The sequence below is a fragment of the Lissotriton vulgaris genome, chromosome 1_1, assembly GCF_964263255.1.
Source record: "Lissotriton vulgaris chromosome 1_1, aLisVul1.2, whole genome shotgun sequence".
Lineage (NCBI taxonomy): Eukaryota > Metazoa > Chordata > Amphibia > Caudata > Salamandridae > Lissotriton > Lissotriton vulgaris.
Genome location: NC_141685.1, coordinates 1,331,722,225 through 1,331,740,498, shown reverse-complemented (window position 1 = coordinate 1,331,740,498; position 18,274 = coordinate 1,331,722,225). Strand labels below are relative to the sequence as shown.

General features: G+C 48.1%; 1 protein-coding gene across 1 annotated transcript in view; it reads right to left on the bottom strand.

The window, feature by feature from the left end:
• DIP2B (DIP2 acetate--CoA ligase B (putative)) overlaps window positions 1–18,274 on the bottom strand; it is a 792,630-nt gene that overhangs the window by 41,910 nt on the left and 732,446 nt on the right. The window contains exon 36 of the mRNA XM_086966287.1: window positions 16,308–16,482. Coding sequence (XP_086822413.1) covers window positions 16,308–16,482 — 175 coding nt within the window. The remainder of the gene's footprint in view (window positions 1–16,307; window positions 16,483–18,274) is intronic.

Here is an 18,274-nt window from a genome sequence, read left to right as displayed (position 1 = left end):
GCTCCCGCAAAAAATACGTGTGACAGCAGAGGCAGAATGCCAACCCACGTCCAGAAAATGCTAGTGGTACGAGAAACAGATGACACGCCAGTACATAGTCGGTCTGTCACAAATATGTGAAAGGGCCTATGGCAATCAGCAAATGCGCCCAAAACAGGACTTACAGTAAGAAGGATAGTCAAGCAGAAGACTGGAAGGTACATAAGCAGACCGTGTGGAAGTTAGAACCACACGAAAAATAGCAAAGACCTTCCTAAAGGGTAGCGTGAACAGCCCAGATGCGGGAGATGCAACAGCAAGAAGGCAACCAGCAAAAAGGGGACCAGGCAAGCCGGACACCTCTATAAGAACTTGTAGCACAAGCAGACCGGGTCAAAGACCACGGACACCTAATGAAGGAACATTTCCAGCTGGATTCTACTGTGTAAGAGCACAGAAGACAACAAATAAGAAGAAAGACGCTAAAAAATGAAGCATAATACAACAATAGACAAGGGCATGCGAAAAGCACCAACAGATATGCGGAAGCAGAACTGGACAGGACAATGTCCCGGTCCATAAACATCCGCCCCTCGCCCGGGAGGAACAGCGGCCCCCCGCAAGACAGAGGAGGAGAAGGAGCTAGGCACGATAGTGGGAACAGTCTGGACCAACATAGAGGTCCCGGGACCCAAGAAGCGAATACTCCCTTTGAGAATATCAGGGAATGAACTCAAAGCAGAAGAATGGAAAACACCTGCGCGGCAACCGCAGGGAATGAGGAAAAACTGCTCTTGGAAAAATGGCCAAAAGACGAGGCCATAAAACAATGCACAGCAGAGACGGACATGTAATCCACTACCTTGAATCACAAGCCCAGTAAGGGCTGGTAACATAAACAGACCAGGGCTTATCCATGTTTGCGCTAATAGTAATAAACCTACCTCATAGCGGCGTTTGTCCTCTTGCAAAGCAAGTACAGGGCATCAGCCGTGAAAGAAAAGCACCTGATGAGAAGGGAAGAAGGGTCCCGAGAGACTGAGACCTGCAAAAGGAGAGCAGCTATTATAGATCAGAAGATCACTGCAATGCTGAAAAAACATAAGGGCCTTGTGAAGGTAGACGAGGGAAAGGCCGCACGGCAAGGACAACATGCCTAGGCCTAGAATAACTACAGACAACAGGGGCCAATTGCAACCGAAGTGCAAGAGAGGGGTGCTAACGGCAGAAAAAGAGAACAGCCTGACCCCTAGAAGGATGTCTGTGAGGAAGACTTCATAGGAGCGTACCAAGGCTAAGGCAGGTACCCAAAAGCCCGCAAATACCCCACATAGGGTAAGTCTCAACCCCTGCAAGTGGAGTTCTCTAGGGCAAAGCACACATTCAGAGGACTGAAAGGAAAGACAGAACCAGCCGTCCGGCTGTATGGAACGAATACTGAGATGGCAAAACCACCGCCTACACTATCTGGGTGCTACACAGAGAACCGAGACATGTTTGAAATCAAACCAACAATGCAACATCGCCTACTCAGAATAAAAGAATACTCATAAGGCAAAGAGACGTGCAGCAAGAGTCATAGTAGCCCCGACATAAGGCGAGAGACCGCTGAATCTGTGTGGCTACCAAAAAGGTTCACACCATTGAAAGGCAGATCCCTAAGAGCATCCCGAATATTGTCCGGGAAATGACTGTCGTGCAGCCAAGCATGGTGGCGCAAAGCCACAGACCGAGCAAGAGCTCGTCCCACCGAGTCAGTGACGTCAAGGGAAGAGCGGAGGGAAAATTGCACCATTCCCCAGCCATCATGCTGAAGGCGGATCAATTCTAACCGCGGAAGGAAGAAGGTTCTTGACCAAGTCCCAAAGGGTAGAGGATGCGCATGTGAACACACAAGCTGTAGTCAATGCGCGGATGCCAGCACTGGCAGAGGCTAAAAGCTGGTGACCACATGCGTCCAATAACCTAGACTCCCTGGTGGGAGGTAACAGTGGAAAGGCGGAGGAAGACTAAGTCAAAGGCCACCTGAACAACTAGACCCTGAGCTCTAGGGTGAAGGGATAGACAGAGCGGATCATCCGGGGCAGGACGGTGTCGACGAGCTATGGCCCGATCAACAGGGTCACCAGAAGAAGGCCTCGCCCATGTGCCCAGCATGATGTCAAACAAAGATGCCCCAAGGGGCAGCAAAGGCTCCACCTCAACCGGCTCCATCTGGATAAGATCCAACAAAGGATCAGAAGGCAGAGAAATCACAGGGGGCTGAAAACAAAGAATAGCTGCCGCCTTGTGAATAGCCCGTGCTTAGGCAGCCCTAGCCTAAGCTGCTATCCGGGGCGGGGACAACAAACCATCAGTAGGAAATGGTTGGGAGACTGACCCGTCCACTAGACAGCATAAGTGGAGGAGCCGGAGGCTGATCCGAAGGCCACGCCAAACAAGGTACCTACACCATGGACCGAAACGACCTCAGATCAGGGGAGCCCAGAGGAGCGTCACTCTCTTGAATAAGAGGAGGCGAGGCACCCGCGTCAACCGAATCTGCGTGGGAGTAGCACACCAACCTCATGTAATAGAGGAGGCCTGGACATCGGCATCGACGTCGAACGACGTAGAATTGGAGTTGTCTGGACGTCGACGACCTCCAAAGGGGGCTCTGCCTGGGCGCCGTCCAACGTCGACCCCACTGCAACATGTGATGAACAGGGCGTTGAGCCTGGCGCCGCCTCCGACGTCAGCGCAGGAAGCCGGTCAGGGCTATCCAGAGACTGAAGGGGTGGGCTGGACAGGTGACTGGGAGGACCCTCTGGGCAGTGTCCCGTCGGCGTCGTATCGGCTCCGGAATTGGAGTCTATACACACAGCTGGCGCCGAAGACGAATCCGTCGGTGCGGTCCCAAAATGAGTGCTTTCCACCTCTATGGGACCCGAAGGCGCACCAGGGAAAGGGCGTGACCCAAAGTAAGAGGGGAGTGCTTTAGAGTACGCCTCCATTTGGCCCTGTATCGCTCCAGCACCCGGAAAGGGAGGGTACGGAGGAGGCGACTGCCGGACAACTGAGCCCGGCAAGGAGCGAGAACAGCGGGCGCCAGCGTCACACGTAACGGAGAAAGACCTCCTAGACTTACGCTTGTGCTTACGCGCCTCCGAATGACGTCCTTGGGAATGGGCTTGTTCCAGAGAGGGAGAGCGGCGACGCGAAGGTTCAGAACCGGACAGTCGTGCAGCCAGCAAGTTCATACAACGCTCCCGAAAGGACTTCGGTTTCATCCGCTGACAGGCGTCGCACTCTTTGGAGTTGTGGTGGACTTCCAGGCACCACATATAGATGGCGTGCAGGTCCGTTACCGACATCTGACGTGCACAGGTCTCACACGCCTTAAAGCCCAAAGTCTTTGCACACTGTTCCGGGTTGAACGTAGACGTCGAAAAGACCTGAAAAACAGGGCAAGGAACCGCTGGACAACATCAGGGCGGAGCCGTGCTGATGCTTGGGGATATTCTAAGTTAAGGAATATGAGGCTAGATGTCTCTATCAGATAGGTTTGTTTCTTTCAATGTAATAAAGTATCACTCTTTTTACATCTAAGGTGTGAAGAGCACATTTTGCTACTGAGTCAGGTTGATGAAAGAAGACTGGTAACTCAACAGACTGGTTGAGATGAAAATCAGAAACAACTTTGGGTAAAAACTTTATGTTAGTCCTAAGAACCACTTTATTTTGGTGAATTTGTAAAAATGTTTCTTGTATGGTTACTACCTGGAGCTCACCAACTCTCCTAGGAGATGTAATGGCTATATGGAAGGCTACTTTCCAGGTTAGAAACTGTATTTCGCATCTGTGCATAGGCTCAAATGGTGGGCCCATGAGTCTTGTTAGGACTATATTAAGATTCAAAAAACAATCGAGGAAGTGCAGAGGCAACAGTGATAGAATCACCCTCCTAAACTTTGTAGATAACAAAAAGGATTCTATCGATGTGAAAAAAAGTGAATATTTTATTAGTTTTCGCTATAAGGTGAAGACTTGGTGGCTAAGGGTTGTAAGATAAGCTCTCTTTGCGGGTGGCAAAAAGAGAGCACTATGTGCTTTTAAAATACCCCTCACACACTATGAATCCCATAGTGTCATGGTTCATCATAAGGGTCTTCCCTTTCCTTTACGGGGCGGGGCGTGCTACGACCTACGAGCTACGCGGGAGCACTTAGATGTTGACGATAGGCTATGTGAGATGTGACGGCAGTGGTGAGTGGTGAGTGTAGGGACCTATTTCAGTGAAGTGAAAAACTAAAAAGATAAAAATTCCCTGGCTAGTAGAAAAAAATATTTATTGACTTCTCTGGCTGGGAACAGTAACAAGCATTTACAATGCAATGGTTTTGCCTTTGTTAAAGTTTGAGCTATTGGCATTGCTCTTGACATTTTTATTTATGTTTTTTTTAAACATAAATAAATGGCATTGTCATTTACAATGCCAATAGCTTATTCTCTCGCAAATGACACACAAAAACACCCACAGAGAGCCCCCCCCACACACACACAGAGCCCCCCCCACACACACACCCACACAGAGCCCCCCACACACACACCCACACAGAGCCCCCCACACACACAGCCACACAGAGCCCCCCACACACACAGCCACACAGAGCCCCCCCACACACACCCACCCAGAGCCACACACACACCCAGAGCCACACACACACCCAGATCCACACACACACACCCAGATCCACACACACACCCACAGCCACACACACACCCAGAGCCACACACACCCACACACCAGACACCAAGAGCCACACACCCAGAGCCACACACGCCCAGAGCCACACACACCCACACACCCAGAACCACACACACCCACACACCCAGAACAACCAAGGTCAGCCTCTTGTGCTAAAGAAATGGCCAGGAAGGACACAATTTCAGATTCTTGCGTTTGTAACTCATTTACAGAGGTCCCAGCACTTCTAGACATCTGCGTGCTTCGTGCCATGACTTTAAGTGGCCTTATGGTTTGAGGTGTAGGGCAACACCCGTAGTCAGACAGTTTTTACCAGTGTTATTAGACAGACCTTCCTAGCAGGCTGAAAGCCCCATTACAGATCTGTGATGGTCATGTTAGCGCTACACCTTGAACCATGAACCGAAGAACACAGATGCATGGCCTGAGGGTGGGAATACAGAGGACGCTGCCTACGTCCTTCCAGATAAGGGGCTCTTGCAGAAAAAACATTGATTGGAAGGTCTGTAGGATGGAACTGTACAAATATAGCACATACTTCCCGGAGAAACAAAGGCCTGTACCATACAGTAAACTCGAGATTCCCTGATTAGACATTACTTCTAAGCTGGTGGTTAAGTAGTGTCAGACTCGTATGTATCAGGCATGGGAAAAGACATGCAGCGCGCTTCCTTGAAAGCAACACAATGTGATGTCCTGCACAGTAGTGCAATCCTTTGACACTGAAATTTATTGTTTGAACCCACCTTTCATATTAAATACGACAGACTATGCCCATTCAGTTTTTGACCTCGCAGCAGTGACCGTTCTCTCGTACTTGCACTTTCACAATAAATGTACAGTAGCCTTTTTGAACATTGCTAATAATGGGCACTGCAGTCCGGAAATAAAGAGACCAGTGTGAAATGGTAGTATGCCCTTACTGAAAGTAATGATTATGTGCATTAAAACCATCGCTATTAGACCTAAACGCACTGGTGTTATAATAATTTCAACCCAAATTAGAATTGGCAACACTTCTCTTATCTTCCTCCACTAACTACCAGGGTACATCATACTTACTCAGAAACATAAAGCATGGATTGGAGATGTCATGATCATACACTCCTTGGCCTCTCCCACTGAGACATCTAACAAGTAATACGAACGGCAACAAAATTATAGCAGTGTACAGTAAAAGGTTGCCCAACAGGGATACATATTTACCCCCATAGAAAAAAATATATAGCTGAAATAGGACAATTACACATAGAAGTTGTTCATTTGAAAAAAAAAATAGTTGCATCATACGTATTTTAGCCGATGCCTGCATTTGTTTTCACTCGTCGCTCGTGGAATCTGGGCTGGAACTTAATGGAGGATGAAAATCACAATCTCTCCTTTAAACATCTCATCCCTGCAATTCGACAGTACCTAATGCCCTGTAACTCATCTATTATAACTGCAAACATGTACATGATTCCGCATAACCAGCCCCACTAAAGATCACACCTAACGTCTACAAATGTAATCTGCCAGACAGGAACAGAAGTAGATGCATCAAGTGGTTTCTTTAAGAGCACAAGACTAACCCAAATAACCACTGGAAAAACAAACAAGAATTTACAAGTGGGTAACAAAATGCTGCAGCGGGAGGGGGGGCGGGAACGGACAGCATGAGTGGGTAGTGTCAGACTCGTATCAGGCATGGGAAAAGACATGCAGCGGGCTTCCTTGAAAGCAACACAATTAGGTGTCCTGCACAGTAGTGCAATCCTTTGACACTGAAAGTTATTGTTTGAACCCACCTTTCATATTAAATACGACAGATTATGCCCATTAAGTTTTTGACCTCGCAGCAGTGACCGTTATCTCGTACTTGCACTTAAACATTAAATGTACAGTAGCCTTTTTGAACATACGGCGCGTGCATTTTAAACAACCCGCCAGGCAGTTCCCACATGTCCTGGGAGAGAGCCAGTTATTCTGTGATTGGCTGAGGAAGGGGCAGTTCCCAGGATCGCTATAATGAATGGATGAAATGGCTTGAAATGATAGGTTGGGGAGGGAGCAAAGTCAGGTTTACTTTAAGATCCGCACCCGCATAAGATCCAGTGGCATACCACGGGCCGTGTCCCTAGTGCAAGCAAAACATTAGCACTTACACTCACCGGGCTCTCAGGCGGATGCTCCTCTCTCTCTTTGGTGGCGGGTGCGGGACACACGGCCGGTGTGTCTCTCCAAGCAGCGTGGGGCTCTCCTGCAACTCCGGCAGCCGAGGCAGCGGTAGGGAGGCGGGAACGGGGTCCGGAGACACGGAGAGCGGGAGAGGGGGTGGGAACGGGCAAAATAAAAAAAGCAAGCAAAAAAAAAAGCAAGCACTCACCTGGACTTCTTCCGGGTGCCGTCAATGCCGGACCAGATTCGGGGGCGTTCCCGAGGGCTTTTGGCTGACGTAGCGTGACGTCGCCAAAAGAGAAAAATTCTCAGGAACGCCCCCGAATCTGGTCTGGCATTGACGGACAGAGCCCTCTCCCAATGGCTAGCCTCCATTTATGGAGCTAGCCAATGGGAGGAGGGGGCGGATACCCGACCCCACAGAGAAAAACTTAAGGTTTTCCTAGCGCATGCGTACTTCGTACGCATTTGCTAGGCAAAACCTAAAAAGGGGTTTGAAAAGAGTAGAACGAAATACGTTATCTACTTGGTCGACATGACATGCTCCATAAGCAGTCCCCTCCTGCTTACTCATCAGGACCTAAGATGGTCCCTACTAACAGTACTCAATTCTAAATGAATGTTATATGCCTAAAGTCCTAAACTGGGTAGCAAAAATCAGCTACCAAGTTTCGCCTCTGGGCTTGAGTAGGCCCGGGTGAAGCGTAAAAAAGACCTGTTGTGGTCCCTGTGGAGAGAAAAGGAAAACAAACAAAAAAATACAATTTGTAAAAGCACATAGAAAAAGATTTTTCGCATACTGTTCAAGGCCAGCTTGATTGCGTGGGTCACATAGTGGCATAGTATCCATGCAAAAAGGGGGTTTGTTAGGCGAACTATTGGTATATTTCCTTATTATTCATGGTGCTGAGGGTATATTATCCCTCGGATATCTCACACACAAAACAGCGCACACACTTCAAAACATTCCACACACATATTCTCCTGCGATTCCAAGTTATGTGGACCATGGCGCCACAAGGAGCTCAATTGGAGAGTCTCGGGTAGCAAAGGAGATCAAATGGAGAGGCAAATCACGGGTCAGTTTTTAGAAAAAAACGAACGGAAAACTAATGGCACCTGTTCGTGAACTAAATACATCTGGCATATACATACAGTTTTTTCATATGATGCGTGCCCCATGAGTCTGCATCTAAGGGTTATAATCGACAGTTTACTGTAAAGAAACAAACGATAGTCATTCAGGATGCTGGTTTCCCAAGCGCGGCCCATTCAAAGCGTTTGACCAGGTATTTTTAAAGACCCATGATCTAGGTCCGACTTATGTGACCGCTTCCGATAAACAGCATTACTCCTACCCTTCAGCAGCTCCGTGGGGATCTAGGAGGGATGTCAGGCCCCCTCTATTTATGCCGGAAAGGTAACTTCGTGGTAAATGCTGTGTCATCTTCCCCGGTTTGCGCTGTCGTCTGAAGACTAGAGCGTGAACAAAAATGGCCGTTCACTGTGGCACGAACAGTAAAGAAAAAGACCCGATTGTGAGGTCTTTCTTCTCTCTTTTCTACTTCTTTTGGTAAAGTGAAAGGCGAGCGAGAAATAAAATAAATGTATCCGACAGTATACTTAAAAAAGGGTGTTGCGCACCCAGAGGATTACTGCCATAGGACATTATAAAACTGCGAGGTAGCAGTGGCATACAGATGGTGTGTCCTATTGTGTACAGAAAAATCCTGCTGAGATAAAGATGTTGGAGTCGGATACTTTGCTATATGGCTGGTTGTTTATGTCAAGATAATAAGTGTTCTATCCACAGGGGGAATAAATCAATGATAGCTGAGCATTGTAGATTCATACAGGTCGGCTCATATTTAATGCATAGGTAAGGACAGGCCAGGTTGATAAATCACAACTGTCCCCACGGTATTTCGTCGTTCAGGCCAGTGTTGTTGGTGTCCAGACGAAACACCCATCTTTGTTCCTTCTCGAGGAGGTGTTCTTCTTTTGTCACCTGTTCAATGATTGTCCAAGAGATATCTTCTGGTTTATGTTCAAGTTCCAAAAAGTGTGTCGTTAATTTTGTACTTGCTCTTCTGCATTTAATAGTGCTTTTGTGCTCCCCTATTCTTGTTTTTACGGCCCTGCTTGTCATGCCCACATACTCCAAGTGGCAAGGGCAGGTAATCAGATATACAACGTTGTTGGTTGCATGTTGTGAAGCACCTCTATTCCCAGCTTGTTCCGTTCCGAAAGGTCAGTTTCTTGCTCTTTTTTGTTAAACAGCAAACCTTACATTTGCCGCATGGGTGGTGGCCTTGGACAAAATTGGAATTCTCGTGTTTAGTGTTCGAGGTTTTGGGTCTGGTATGCACCAGTATGTCTCTTATACTCCTCCCCCTTCTGTGAGAGAACATAGGTTTTGGTAACTGTAGTTCCCCACTGTTCAAAATCCTCCAATGCTTGTTGACAATCTTGGTGACATGGTTTGAACTTGAATTGTATGTGGTGATACATATGGGCCTTTGTTCTTCCTCTTTGGGTATTGTTTCTTCAAGGAGGCCCTCCCTGCAGTTATTTTGTGCTCTCTTGAACGCTTGATTGATTATCCTCTCTGGGTACTGGCGGGCTTCCAGTTTCCTCCGCAGATCTTTAGATTGGAGTTTGAAATTTTCAATTTCGGTGCAATTCTGCCTCAGGCGGAGGAATTGCCCGTACGGTAGATTGTCCCGTAGATGTTTGGGATGAAAGCTGCTGTACATGAGTAGACAATTCTTAGATGTATTTTTAAAGTGGGTGGTGGTCATTAATCTTCCGTCTCTAGGAAAGATGTTCAGGTCGAGGAATACAAGACTACTGTTGGAGCTGGTACTCGTAAATTTTAAGAAATTGTCTTGCAGGTTCAACCATGTCAGAAATTGCTGTGACGTTCGTTCATCCCCATCCCAGATGATGAGGATGTTGTCGATGTACCTCTTCCAAGTTCTTATGTTCTGTCTGAATGGATTGCTGGGATGGAGTACCATATATTGTATTCCCTTTTTGTATCTAAGATTATAAGATTGTGTATATATCCTCACTTATATATCACCCCCTTTCCCCGCCTTACCTCCACCTCTTTTACTTAGGGGCACTTATTTATAATAATTTTCACAAAATGTTTTTTTCCTAATGTTTAGCCATTTAATATGGTCCTCAGTACATGGTGAATTAAAACTTTGTACATCATTTTTTGTCTCATGTATGTACATATAAATGTGCCAGTATTCGCTGTAAACCTCTCTTTTCCCCTCTCCCAGTCTGGGACCACTCTGTCTGTAACGTTCAGGTGTGACTTCGGCACGCTGAAAGAGAACCCCAGCGAATGCAGGAGGTCGGCCGTAGTCTGGAGGTGGGAGACAACTGTTTGGGGCGAGCCCGGCTTCAATAACCAGTCGTCGAGATAGGGGAAGACTGCAACCCCTAATATGCGCAGATGAGCTACGACCACTTCCATCACTTTCATGAACACCCGAGGGGCACTGGTGAGGCCGAAGGGGAGCACGGTAAACTGAAAGTGCTCGTGGCCTACTGTGAACCGTAGGTAACGCAGGTAGACTGGCAGGACGGAAATGTGGAAATAAGCGCCCTGCAAGTCCAACGCTACCATCCAGTCTCCAGGGTCTAGGGCAGCCAAAACCTGAGCTAACGTCAGCATCTTGAACTTCTCCTTCCGGAGGAAGACGTTGACGCTCCTGAGGTCCAAGATAGGGCGTAGGCCCCCTTTGCCCTTCTTGGGAACCTGAAAGTAGTGGGAGTAACAACCCCGTCATACTTCTGGGCCAGGAATGCGCTCAATGGCCCCCTTGGCCAAGAGGGCCGTAACTTCTTCCTGCAGAAGTTGCAAGTGATCCCCCGACACGCAGTGGTACTGCGGTGGCATGACTGGAGGGGTTGTATCGAAGGGGAGGGAGTAGCCCCTTCGGACGATTTGCAGCACCCACCTGTCCAAAGTGATGGTACGCCAGTGGAGCAGGTGATTGCGAACTCTGCCTCCCACTGGAGTGGAATGGGCCTGAAAGCTTGGACTAGGAAGGCTTTGAGGCAGATGCTGCGGGACCGGATGTGGACTGACCGGCTCTCTGTCCTCCTCCTCCGCCATGGTGGAATGCGCGTCTGCGACCGCGTTGAGGTTGGTTCTGCGGCCTGTGGCTGGAAGAACGTGCAGGGGTGCCCCTTCCGTGGGCACGAAAGGAGCAAAAAGCAGAAGTTTGCTGGAGCTGGGCCGACAGGCCCAAGGACTTGGCCGTAGCCCTGGAGTCCTTAAAGCGCTCCATCGCGCTATCTGCCTTGTCGCCAAAGAAACGATGGCCATCAAAAGGCATGTTCATAAGAGTGCTCTGGGCATCCCTTGAAAAGTTCGTGGACCTCAGCCAGGTGTGACGACGAACCGCCACCATCACTGCAATCGCTCTGCCCAGCGAGTCTGTGGTGTAAAGTCCACACCGAATGGAATACCGTGCTGCATCCCGCCCCTCATCAAGAGCCTGGGCGAGCCGTGTCCTGGCCTCCTCCGGACACTGGGGCAGCACGTCCACCACCGTATCCCACAGAGAGTGGGTGTAACGGTCCAAAAGGCATGCAGTATTAATGGACCACAACCCTAGGTTGATGTAAGGAAAACAGTTTCTTGCCAAACTGTTCCAGCCTTTTGGATTCCCGGTCTGGGGGTGCGTTCGGGAAGGCAGTTTGGGACGTGGAGGCCTGAAATGACGGAGCCGGCGTAGGTGAACAAATTACCAAACGGGTCTAGGACGGCGCCAATTGGCGCAGGTCCGACGCCGAGCCCAGGCCGAGGCTGAAACTGGGGCCTGCGTCGCCAGAGGATGGCGCCAGTGGTGGCTCGGAGGGGGTTGGCGCCGGCGGAGAAGTCGTGCGGTCAATCAGCGTCGACCGGGATCCAGGCCTGGATCCCACGGGTCCTGCGGCACAGGGATGTAAGTCGCCCGTGGCTCCAGGCCGGAACCGGCAACACAGGGCTAGGACCCCCAGTCGGACCTGCGGGGCCTGAAGGCGCGCCGGCGGGTCTCGGCGGTGGAAAGAGAGTCCTCATGGCCACGGGGAAGTCTTGAATCTGCTCCGGAGTCGCATTCAGCCCGGGGACCGGAGGGTGTGGGGCTGGATGCGAGGCTCCGCCTTAGCCACGAAGGCGGCGCCACCTGAACCCTCGGCCGAGTCGCGAGACCGGCGAGGGGAGGGAGAAGAACAATGGTGTTTCTTCAACTTCTTTTTGCCATGCCTCAACTTACCCGAGTGCGAGGACTTGGATCCCGACGATCTGTGATGACTCAGGCTCCGCGACCGGTCCCTCAACTTCCTCCTAGACGGGGACCTCGAGCGGCACGGAGCGGACTGCCGGAGCTCGAGTAGCTTACGGGAATGCTTCGGCCTAGCCTTCGATGTCAAGGCTCGGATGTCGGGCACGACTTGTCATCGTGGTGGGCCCCCAAACAGTAGAGACACGGGCAGTGGGGGTCGGTAACCGACATCAGTCGGATGACAGGCGTCACACGGCTTGAAACCAGGCATCCCTACCGGCACCAGGAGACGACTCGAAAAAGATAGACAAAAATGTCCCAAAAGTTAGTCAAAAAATGACTAAGGGTACGCTCTTCCCGGAATTGCGCTTGCGGGCGCGGAAAAAAGAAGAACGGACGTCAGTGCGCGAGGGCAGCGTCTAAGTACTCCAGCGATGTCATCCCGGCGATCACGGCGCAGACGACGGACGCGGTGCCGTAGACAACGTCTACCGACGCGCAGGAGTACTACTGACGAAATCTTTCCGGATCCAGTCTGATGCCTGGGGATATTCTAAGGTAAGAAATCTAACACTAACGTGTTTCTTTCAGATACCTAATCTTTCCAACAATGGGCTAGTTGTGCCGCTGATGGCAAGCTAAAGGGGTTTTTAAGCATTACAGGAGGCAGGTTGGGGTAGTATGTTGTTCTTAAGGGCCTAGACATTGTTGCCTGATTGCCTGACCATGAAAGACTTTCGTGTCTGCTGTTGAGAAGGCAGACTTTATATTTTCACTGTTGAAAGTCCCTTCCAAAGCCCTGAAGAGGGTGAAATTGCAGTGGATACCGCCACACTGCTGCTGAAAGCCTGAGGGAACACACCGGGGCTTTGCTCTCTTTAAAAGTGCTCCAGGGATGAGTCCACTTTGTCTCTAAAGAGAAGATTTCTATTGAATGGCATGTCGAACTTGAAATGCCCATTGAGCTTATCTACATGTGACGCTAAAGCACCATGTTGTTCCAGACTACTCTGCTCGAATGGTATGTGGTGTCCAGCTCAAAATGGATCATGTACTTTGCAGCATCCTGTCCATCTTGAATGATCTGCACCAAATGAGCAAAGATTTCTCAGGCACTGAGGGCAAGATCTGGACTACCACTCCCAGAAAGCATGTGAATAACGCCCCAGGAGCCAACTGGCATTTACAGAGCACATAGCGAGACTGGCAGGGGAAAACATTAACTTCCCAAATTCTTCCATGCACTTAGATTTCCTATAAGTGGGTGTAGCTGCAAATTAATTTTGATTCAGTCTGCTTGTGAAGCCTGAAATACAAGTTGGTGAAGGATGTTAGAGGAGCAGTCCTGTGTCATCTGAATACCAATTTATTGACTGGCTGACAGGATCCAGGTTTAGCCCACGCACCCATTAGGGTAACTGCACTTGCCTGGTTGAAAGAGAGGAACAGTTCTGAATAAGTATGACCTTTATAAGGACATTCATTAAGACCTCAACTGCAGGAGTTGGAGATCCAGAACTTCCACTGCCGTTTTGATGACCACCACAAAGGACGTAGGTTCCTCTGTGGAGAACACAGGTGGGAAGTGTAGTCCAGTGTTTGGAGAAATATCCAGACCACTGGCCTCCTGAAGATCCAGAAAGAAGTTCTCAGTTTCATAACATAGAGATTTATCATCCCCAACATTCCCTTCATCATGGTACTAAGAGTCTGAAACCAAAGGCATTTGTTTAGGCAAAGGTAGTGTGGCGCCTACATACAAATGGGTTTGAATCTGCTGAGGAGAAGTTGGATGTGGCTTTACCAGAGGTTGTGGTGGATTTGCATCAGAGTCCGAAAGGACAACCAGTGCTTCCTCCGACTTCAGTGCCGGCATCGACCAGCAGGACACCGTCAAAGATCCTGCCACCTGGTTTAAAGTTGGGGTGAGGGGGCTCGCAACAAGGTCAAAAGAGACACCACACTGGGGGACACATTCAACAATGGTAAACAACTGGAGGCCTCCTCGGATCCCTGGGGCCCAAATGTGCACCAGAAGGAGCTGAAGTGTGCAATATAGATCCAACATGTTCTCTATAAAGGCTAAGACCTGCTTTAGAGTCACTGATGCACCTGGAAATTCAGGCTGGATCGGGATGAGCTCAGGATGAGCAGGGTCCAAATTATGTGTCCTGACGAGGATGGCAAGATGAAGGGAAGCCCTGTTTAAAACTCCTAGGTTTGTTTTTTCTTGGATTTCAATTTACAATTAGCCTTGGAATCAAAAGAGGACCCTATTTGAGCAGTGGCGTCAGGCACGGATCTGGGGTGGCTGGGGGCACTGGGGTACGTGGGTGTAAAAAGAGAAAACAACACCTACCTCCTCCCTGCTCAGTCCCACATTGTCTCTCCTCAGCGTCCACCAAACAGGAAGTCGCAGTCCTCTCTTGGAGTTGTGCAATCAACTCAGATCGTAGAGACAAACTTGGTTAGGATCTGATGAGGATCTGTCACAGACATCTGTTTGTCACAGTGCTTAAATCCTGTAGTTTTGAGTGGCGACGTATCCTTTGCACATTTTATAAAAAGTTTAGAAATATTTCTGTCAGGAGACAGATAAATGAGGGAGTTAGCTCCTGATCTGTGACCAAAGGTACAGAAAGAAACTGACATCAGGACGCAGGGAAGGTGGTCATATGTGGCTTCAGTGTTCTTTCCGGAGCTTGACTGAGTTGACGTGAAAATGCACGCCCACCTACCAGGGCGCAAAGCAATTGCTGAGAAATTTCTCTGGATCCTGTGTGGTGCCTGATGGGTATTCACAAGGAGAGGAATCTGAGGTTAGAAGTATCTATCAGAACAATAGGGTTGTACAGCAAACCTTTAAAGAAACCTTGCAATATAGGATGAGAGAGACCAAGTTAAGCGTTTAATTGGAACTCTTCACTGCTAAATTGTTCACGAAGACAAAACTGGCAAGTTAGGTTAAGTGTCGTCTTGACTGGAAAGGCAAAAGTTCTTACCAAGAATTTTCAGTTCGGAGTTTACCACTTTTGAGGATAGGGAAAAGGGTTGAAACTGCCCATTTGAGTAAAACAATAGTTACCAATTCACAAATTACAGATGCTCTTGAACACCACATTTAAAACATCACCACCTTGTATAAAATGATGAAATTGTCTCAGTAAATCAGAATGCTTACACTAGTTACGACTTATTATACCCAGATCTGTGGCTGGGGATGAATGTTTGATTTGTTCAGCATTCCGTCCATCATTTGATCTTTTTGCTTTTGTCGCCTAAGTGGGTAGGGTATGCCCAGACGTGGGTCTCGTGCTCCCTGTGCTACTGGATTCAAGCTAGCCTGGCCGATGAGGGGTGATACCCTGAAACCGGTCCCAGGATGGTAGTGTTCGGTCAAGGGAAGGCCTGGCCTGGCAGTTCGGGCTGGACTGGTCCAATGAGGAGCAGGGTCAAGACTGATTAGCATATGGCTAGGTCAAAACTGGGGTGGCGTGGTGAGCAAATAAACTATGGATTAATCCCAGATCTGTGACTTGGGGTGAATGTTTGATTTGTTCAGCATTCCGTCCATCATTTGATCTTTTTACTAATAAGGTTGCCAACATCTATGTTCAACAATAAGAACACGAAGCAAACAGTGTTTATGTTTTTGTTGTTGTTATTTGAGATTAGGAAGGTGGAGTCTACTGGCTTTATTCACCAATAACATCTATTAACTGCACGTCTTACAATGAGGCACCCTCCTCTTTGGCCCACATTTCTGTGGGGATGAAATTTCCAGACGTGTGCACTGACATCCAAAGAATTTGAATTATTGGACCAGAGGATAATGCCTTGGAGCAGGCTTGGTCTTTTCCAACATTCCCGCTATGTTTTAATTATTTGTCATTCACCATGAAAAAATCTTTGAATTCCATGTGCAAATGACTTCTCTTTCCTTTTTTTAAAGAGTATATTTAGTCATTTATTTTATCCTTATGGTTTTCTAATGTCCATTGCAGAAAATAAGTCAATTGCCGTTTTCAGAAATCCTAACTTGAGTGGGAGAAACCATGTTTTACACAATGTTATCAAGATGTTTCAAATTAATTACTGCTTTTTCTTCCTGACATTCACATTTGAGCTCTTACCTCCACTGGCATCTGTAAGCTCAGTGCGCCGAACAAAACCAAGGTATCCTGTTCTTGCCCAAAGTGTCTGTGTGTCCCCAAAGCTCAATTTGGTGTTGAAATGATCAGCTTGAAGACTTTCATTGTCGTAGATGGTGTAATACCCACTGGAGGTGTGAGGACTGTTCACCCAAATCTGTAGGCATCACAAACAGAGGTTTTACTCTCAAGCTGGAGATGTTAATCAATGACCCAGTAAGAAACTTTCAGGCATGATATATTTATTTGAAATGTTTTATATAGTGCGAACATGATCCTTGCGGGTATCAGAGCTCTTTACAATGATAGGAAACAGAGAAGTATAGAACCCATAGTGTCATCAACAAGAACATGAGAGGGCAAAACCCCAGAAGAGGGTGTTGACCATTCAATGTTAAGACAGACAGGTAAAAAAGACAAAAACAGGACAGGCGAGTAATAATAATAATTACAAAAACTAGCACAGTACAGGTTAAGGCAACACCCCAGATGAGGATGGAGACATCAAAATGTTAATACAGATAGTTCAGAAAAGGCAATAACATTACAATCTAGCAATAATCATGATGTCAATCTAGAACCAAACAGGATCAGGCTACACCTCAGATAGGGGTGGCGTCAACAAAACGTAGAAACAGGTAGCATAGACTGGATAGCAGTAATCCCGAGTGTAGTTGACAAGTCATAATATGCTAGGAGTTCTTAGGGTCTAGGGCAGAAATTTGTTCATTAATAGTAGTTTAACTCTTTCTTCAAAGATGTAACTGAGGGATCAGTCTAATTTCAGGGGGGAGGGAGGTCCAAATTCTTTCGGCGCCGCCATAGAAGTCTGTGCTGTAGCTTTCCTCTTTGGTGAATCTCTGTGGTTTAAGCAACAGAGTGCTGGAGCTTCTAGAGGGTCTGGAGTCTCCCAAAAGTTCAAGCTTCTGAGCAAGGTAGTTAGGAGTATTAAAGTGTAGGGCTGGCTTTGTGGGTCATGCATGCAATTTTCAGTTGACTTCTTGCTTCGTATAGGGGTCAATCAAGGGATTTCAAATCAGGGGTTATATGATTATTTATTTTTGATCTGTGATGTGCATCATTAAGGGGAGCAGTTAAAGGGACTGTTTTGGATCTAGGCAAGCCACAGAGTGTGGCACTTCCATAGTACCACCTGTGAATCACGAGTGCTTCGAGACGGCAGCTTTACAGTCATCGAGGGGGGAGGAAGGGTTTTAATTTCCTTAAGATGTTCATTTGGAAACCCCTGGTCACCACGTGTCGGGCTTGGTGAAAGCTGAATAGACTATACGGTCTGGTCCCCTTTACTCATCTGCTCTACAGATTGCCAATAACCCCTTTTTGCCGTTAACTGATAGAGGGGTGCTTGTGACCTTGGCCAAGCTAGGGCTCGACACCTTTGGTTCTCTATTTACGGATGGTCGGGCACGTAAGCTGTCTGATTTGACACAGCTTCCTGGGCTCACTGGTGTGGATACTCTTAATGTGACTGGGCTCCAAGGGACGCTCCGCTCTGCCTTCGCTACTTACCCTGCCCCTCATGACGACTTCCCCCCGCTCACCCTCCTTATAGCTGACACTGCAGGAACACATTTGGTCACTAAACTATATAAACAATAAACTATATAAGGCATGCATGGCACTCTGGCCGGGACGGGATAGCGGGGCACGTCAAAGATGGGAATCTGATATTGGACATCCCCTTAGGGACAAGGAATGGACCTACTCCTTGGAGCAGACACACAGGGTATCCCCTAATCTTAGACAAAAGTTACTCAATTTTAAATTTCTCCACAGAATTTATGTGACTCCTGTGCAATTGGCTAAATTTGACCCTTCTAAACTGACAAATTGCCCCAAGTGTAACGCCTTAGATGCTGACTTCGCCCACATGTCCTGGTCCTGCCCCCACGTCTTCCCCTACTGGCAAGAGGTATTTGATGTGCTAT